This window comes from Poecilia reticulata, linkage group LG1, assembly GCF_000633615.1.
Source record: "Poecilia reticulata strain Guanapo linkage group LG1, Guppy_female_1.0+MT, whole genome shotgun sequence".
Lineage (NCBI taxonomy): Eukaryota > Metazoa > Chordata > Actinopteri > Cyprinodontiformes > Poeciliidae > Poecilia > Poecilia reticulata.
The window spans coordinates 29,108,379-29,115,541 of NC_024331.1; the positions used below are offsets into that span (position 1 = coordinate 29,108,379).

The 7,163-nt window shown below is 36.7% G+C and overlaps 2 protein-coding genes across 2 annotated transcripts in view; both read right to left on the minus strand.

Moving 5' to 3' along the window:
* The window catches only part of LOC103471480 (perforin-1-like), a 23,677-nt gene extending 19,171 nt beyond the window's left edge, over positions 1-4,506 (minus strand). Inside the window, exons 1-3 of the mRNA XM_008420512.2 lie at positions 4,420-4,506; positions 2,374-2,633; positions 2,159-2,238 (exon numbers count right to left, since the gene is read on the minus strand). Coding sequence (XP_008418734.2) covers positions 2,159-2,238; positions 2,374-2,631 — 338 coding nt within the window. The 5' untranslated portion in view covers positions 2,632-2,633; positions 4,420-4,506. The remainder of the gene's footprint in view (positions 1-2,158; positions 2,239-2,373; positions 2,634-4,419) is intronic.
* Positions 1-7,163, minus strand: part of LOC103470916 (perforin-1-like) — a 192,613-nt gene that overhangs the window by 67,397 nt on the left and 118,053 nt on the right. The gene's annotated exons all lie outside the window — the stretch shown is intronic.

Here is a 7,163-nt window from a genome sequence, read left to right on the forward strand (position 1 = left end):
CTGTAAAATGTAGTGGAGTAAAAGTAGAAAGTATCCATTATTAAATCTACTTAAGTAAAGTACAGATACACGAAAATTGTACTTAAGTACAGTAACGACGTACTTGTACTTCGTTACTTCCCACCACTGGGTTTACATCTATGCAGCAGTGAAGGAGACCTGCTGCTGTTGTGCAGAGCTACGCAGGTGCATTAGAGTCATGACAGCAAACCAGCAAAACCCAAAGAACTTTTAACAGTTTTCCCCCCAAACTAACAGACTGAGTTGAGTAAAGCTGTTGGATGAAGGTAATGTTAGCTAAAAGATGATTAGCTAGCTAATATCAATACAGCACCTGGACCTGAAGCCCCGCTAACACTCACAACACGTAAACACCTCAAACAGACCTAAAATTAAGCTTACAGAAGAGAACACTAAAATAAAGAACAGGAATAACTATTACAATTAGAGGAAAATTAGAACCCAACCAGAACCCAGGAAACCCAAAATATAATGAAAAAGTGAGGATTAGGAGCCTAAAATAGCAGAGAAAAGAAAGGATTCTAGGAAAACAAACATTTGGAATAATTACATAATAAATTAGAAAAGAGCACCGCTCAATCAAAATCTACACAAAAAATATGGATACTTCTTTTGATAAGAATTAAATTCCCCAAGCTAAATGAATCAGGACTCGAACTATAAAAACTAATTATAAGAAAGGCCAACATCAAAAACAAAAAAAGCAAACCAATAAAAACATAAAAACCCTAAGAACCATAAAAAACCTAAAAAAAATTTTTGGAAAACTAAACCTGAACAGACAGAACCCCAAATAACATAACTATATAACCAGGTCTGAACCTTCACCAATCCTTAACCCTTAACCTAACCACACCCTCCTTCTTGCCTAAACCTAACCAACCCCCCCCCCATTTTATCGCCCCCCCTTTTCCCCCCTTCTCTTTTCTTCGCGCCCCTTCCTGCCACATCCTTAAACCTTCACCAATTCTTAACCCTTACCCTAACCATACCCTTTTTCTGACCTAACCCTAAAACTCCCCTCCCCCCAACAAACCAACCCCCTCCCCACCACCACCAATTTCCTTTTCTTTTTTCCCCCCTCCTCCGGTGACTAAACACTCCAAAATTTCCTCCTCCTATGATTATGAACACCAACATAACAGAACACCACAAGCTCCATCTGGGCCCAACTCAGATGAAGCAACTGCACCCACTGGAATATGCTAGTCATATTCTACGCAGCACACTCAGCACATACAAACCAAGAGGTGACGCCCTGGAGCACACCGTATACACCACGCACCAACCATAAAAGATAGTCCCTGTTGCTCAAGGTGGTCCCTGATCTCGAGGGAGAGTGCATACCCTTTGAGGTACCTAAATGTGGGCAGGGAACCAATCGTGGTGGGCCCGCAACCTCAAAGAGTGAACCCACAAATTAAGCTTGTTAACAAGTAGCTTGTAGGCTACTGTTGTTGTCTATGTTCAGCTATGATTCATTTTGCCCCCCAAAAAGTTGATTCCCCCCCTTGTTCGTCTGGAGTCGGGACTGAGTATAACGGGGAGTCTCTAAGAATCCACCTCCCCGTCGCTCACACACATCGTTCGACCAGACAGTTATTTGTAATCTATAGGGGGGCCCAGAAATAGTTTGGAAACACCTTGAGGGGCCCAGGAGAAAAAGTTTGGGAACCACTGCCTTAAGCTGACAGACTAGACATGCTCTATGATTTGTCCCAAGTTTGGGATTTTGTCTTACAACTTAACTCTGCTTCAAACTTTAACAATATATTTTGCTTTGGTCTTCATGATGTTGTGTGTGACCTTAACTGTGAACTTAACTGAGAATAAAGATAAATTTTATTGATTTTTTAAAAGATTTTACATTATTTTAGGTGACCTATGAAGCTAACTGGTTGCAGTTGAATATATTAATAAGTATCAGAATATCAGTAAAAATGCACACCACATTTTTCATGTATAGCTTCCACTTCAGAATTATCCACTATGTGTTGGTCTACCACATAAAGGCCCAATAAACAGACAMGGTTGACTGGAACATGTAATTGTACCATGTAAWTAAAATTCAGTAATTGTTAGTTTAATCATGTGATTCAACTTTTACAGTGTTCACAATCCGGTTTAAATACTCTACCTAAGAGAGGTGTGAMGTCTGCTGTGGATGTCAGGACTGCATTGACTGACGTAACTCCAGTCCACAACAGAAGATGGAAGCTTAAAATGAAGAAAAATCACGTTATTGTTGATCCCTCAAGTCAGATGTGCAGCTGTTTATTTATGCATCTTAAAGGTAATTTTATTTATATAGCACATTTTCAGCAACAAGGCATTACAAGGTACTTAAATTACTTTTTGGAGGGCATCGTTTTGAAGAGGGTTAGTGCAGAGTTTACAGGTTTTGCTGGGGCTCAGGTAAGTCTTCACATCAATCACATCAGCTTTTCTCTGCTGTGTGACTACATCAAAACCTTCCCCCACCARGTTGTGGCCTGGTACAAAAGGAGCAACAAGACACTCTCCTTCGGTCCCGATCCGACAGGACAGAACAGAGGAGTGAACAAGGACGACGCTCAGGAGAAGAAGAGCTGAAGTTGAATCGGGCAGCATAGCTGTAGTCAGAAGCAAAAAGATACATTTTTACCTAATGCATGGAATTTTCCTTATTTTTATGATTCATTTATACACCATCATCTAAGAAAATTAGTTAACACTTTATTTGAAGTGGTGTGCATAAGACTGACATGACAACACCTGACATGAACACTTTTAATGCGAAGTTGACATTATTCAATATGTCTTTGTTATGACAACCTGATATTAACCAATTCATTACCAAAATTTAGTAATGTAATAGAACACAAAGATACATTACATTTTAAATTTCAATAATTAACAACTATTATGACATTTYTTTTGACAGTTGATGATTCCTGTCCATCAAATAAAGTGTTACCGAAGGGGTTATGCTAACACATGCAAAACTTTAAAATAACTGAACAGAGATACGTATGTAAAATGTGCATAAAAGTTCAAATGCATGTATGAATTAAATGAAAATTGTTTAAATAAATATTTAAATGTATTTAATTCATGGGTAAACATTTGTTTACAGCGCCATTCATTTTAAGATTATAGCACCATTACCCATTGAATTTGGAGGATCTGGGGTGCTGTGGTGGCGCAGCGGCAAAGCACAACCCATGTAGTGAGGCATTAGTCCTCATGCTGGTGATCACAGGTTCAATTCCCAGCATAGCGACATTTGCTGCATGTCTTCCCCCTATCTCATTACCCTCTTTCCTGTCAAGCTTTCAAATAAAGGCTGCTAGAGCCAATAAAAAATAGAAATTTGGAGGGTTTGGCTGACAGATAAAATAAATTCAGGATATGCTGCTAACACAGGACTTTAATCTGAACAGAATTAAAGTCAGGCTTATTGGTTAAATATTGTTTAAGCATATTGTGATTATTACATACCCATGTATTAAATACATCTAAATATTTATTGAAACAGTTACGCATTTAAATCATACATGCATTTCAACTTTTATGTACATTTTTACATTGTGTATCTCTGTTCAGTTATTTTTTATTTTTGCATGTGTTAGAGVAAGCAAATATCACATTTTTGAGTTAGAGCGTATTTGTTCATGGGAGCAGCAGTTATTGATGGTGAAACATTAGTAAAGAGTTCTAGATAACACTAAAGGTTCAGCCAGTAGATATTTGTGAAAAAAATACATTGAAGCTGATTCATTATTCTGATTTGATCCCCATTTTCTTATTCAATATATTCCTTTTTGTGGCATGTAACCCAGTAGTTACTGGCATGTAATTACTGGGTTACATGCCCGTAGTTAAATAAGTTATTCACATAATAATTCAGCTGTTAAGTTTGGCTATTTAGTTGATAAATTATCAGACTCGATTAGAAATAAGCATATCAGTGATCATTCCTTGTGTGTAAAGTTTATTCATTCCCACATTAGATACTGAGCTTGGCTTTATTAATTAATAATAAATTATGAATTACAATTTGTAGTAATTAAATAAGACAAACATCGAAGTGAGTTGTGATTCCCAATAATTTTGATGTCACCTTATGAGGTAGCTACAACATTTTTGGTTTCCAGAATTCTGATCCCCAGCAATGAACAATCAACAAATTAAACTTTGGAGATCCACAGATCTTTGATTTCAAGGAACAGCCACACACCTCCACCACATTAATATAGGCAAAGTGAAATTAAATTCATAATAAAATTGCCTTCTTTAAACATTTTTTAGAACTCAATAAACACACAATATTTGTATTTGCTGGAGTGTATTCTAAACAAAGATGCTCTTTTTCCCAGTTAATTTTGTTTTCCCTTTGCATATTAAAAAAAGTCTTACCTGTTCCAAAGCAGATTGAAAAGAAGTTGAAACAAGCAATGTTTCCAAGTGTGCTGAGCTGAGAACTGTGGTTTATAAAGCAGCAGCTCTGGAGASATAAGGATTCATACAGAACATTGTGTAAAGGTCAATTGAATGTAGTTACTTTGTTTCTTGTAACTACAGGTAATGTTTCAAGTTTTTATTTTTGGCAGCGTTACATATAAAGTATCTATGCTAACAGAACAAACAGTTCTAATGAACCTTTTTGTTCCGGTAGAACATGAAGTTCCACCGGAACTGCAATGAAGGAAAAGTTTAACACCAAGCAGAAACATGCATGAAAAAAAGCAACTTAAATTTAGCTTCAGTCAATAGGGAAACATGTTAATGACAATTAAAATTTATTTAAGTATTTTACTGATGTCATATTATTTGTATTAATATAAGATCATAAATTTGCTTAGTGTAGCTGCAGCACAGAAAAACTACTACATAGTTTCTACTTCGTTACAACTTGACAACTGATGCTATAAGCGGTACAAAAACAGTTACGTAGCACACAGCTCTAATTCTGTAAAACTTCTGCGCCTGAACAAAAATAACTAGACATAATGTTTCAAAGTTGACATTAACATTTGAGAAAATATTATTAAAGTTTACAATGTAGAGCTGGTGGCTATACTTACGTTTAAACTGATGCATTAAATTCATCATCAGTTTATTTTTATCATTAGTTAACTTGAACTACATTTGATGGGTTTTCCTCTGTCTTACCATCCATCCAACACCATGAAATATTTATTTTTATTTTGGCTTCTGACTACAGCTATGCTGCCCAATTCAACTTCAGCTCTTCTTCTCATAAGCGTCCTCCTTGTTCACTCCTCTGTTCTGTCCTGTCAGATCGGGACCCAAACAGAGTGTGATGCTGCTCCTCAGGGCCGTGCAGAGACCACTAAAGGGGCAGATGCTCGACAACAAAAAAAGGACACATCTAACCGCATTCTAGGACAGAATATGAACAAAGCCACACAGCTTTCAGAGTTTAATAAACAATGATAAATTACAAAAATGTGAGATATACAATCAAAGCTAACGAACATCTCTATATAGGGCATAACACTATGGATATGTAAGATATTTTATTAGTAATTTCTTTCTGCAGGTCTATTTTGTTATAGGAAAGTATTGCAATATTCAAACCCGCAATTTAGCAAGATATGTAAATCAGAGCTAGACCACCAGACATATTTTGTCTTTACAGAATTACACTATTAAAAATATAAACAAGGGCACAATGCAACCTTTTAGTTTACTGTAATCTATAATAAAGAGCTGCCTGTTTGCTGCACTTGCAGTGGAGATGAAGACGGTCCATTCAGGAAAGCAGAGCTGCATCCAACTTTAATGTGGAACTGCAGAAAAAAAAAAAAGAAAAAGAAGCAAATATTCAATTGTTAATGTTTGCCACCATGAGAAAAGCCTACTGAGTTTTGCTTAAAAAAAAATTTAAATCACACATTTTTGACTCATGAAGTTAACTTTTTTATTTGCAAAACAACGGAGCCCTCCAGGGTACATGGGGATTTTTTTTCTTTTGCGTTCGCTCGCAATAATCTACTGATCAGTTCATGCGGCGTAATTGATACTGTAAGCCTTTATGGTTGCCGCCGTACTTTCTGCTTTAATACAATGTTATGTAAGGGATTTCCATGAATGTTAATATCTCTGTGAAATATCTGACGTTTTATATCTTTTTCTTTAGTATAGAAAGGCACAACAAACCTATGATATAAACAGAAATTTTCTGTAAGAAGGAAATAAATAAAAATGCATCTAAAGTATTTGGACTATTTCTGAGTCATCTTACAGTTTTGATTGTGTCTCTGTTGTGTTCGTGTCTGAATGGTTTAAAGAGCTGCTTTCAGTGCCATTCCATCTTAGCCTTAACAGATATAAACATGCAGTAAACAAATCGATTTTCAGTTTTTTGCACCAAAGCGTTAATAATAATAAACACGTATTATTATTAGCAAACTAATGGTGGTAGAGGGCAGCACTGGGTTAACTCGGGGAATCTCATCTCTCCGTGTATCAATCAACTCCAAACCTCTTCTTTGTTATGTCACAATTATCGATTTATTTAATTTTGATTATCATGCTCCAAACTTAGCGAGGACTGACCACCTCGCTCACCCGCTTCCTCAGACACACAGAGCCAGCAGCCAGTAACCTTCCCATTCATACTTGATGACGTCACGCCCACATCGACACGTCCACCACCAGGTGTCAAAGCCGCAGCTTCTGTCATATCAATAATTATTTAATTCATATGGCTCTTATGGAGCCTCAGTGAGAACGTGTTTATTATTATTAACTCTTTGGTGCAAAAAACTAATGGAAAATCGATTTAATTACTGCATGTTTAGGTCTGTTAAGGTTCAGATGGAACGGCAGCTCTTTAAACCATTCAGACGAACACAATAGACACAATCAGATGACTTATTACCCCGCGATAATGACTCAATAGTCCATGGGAAAACCGTACATAAGCTTGTATTAAAGCAGAAATTACGGCGGCCACCGTAAGAAAGGCATACAGTATTCAATTATGCCGCATGAACTGATGAGCAGATTATTGCGAGGGAACGCAAAGGTTTTGCGAGGGGAGGGTTCCGTATATATGCGCTTGTCAGAAATCTTTTCTTGCTATTCTAAGGTTTTGTTTGTGACTAAAAGTTTTGCTTGTGATTCTCACATGA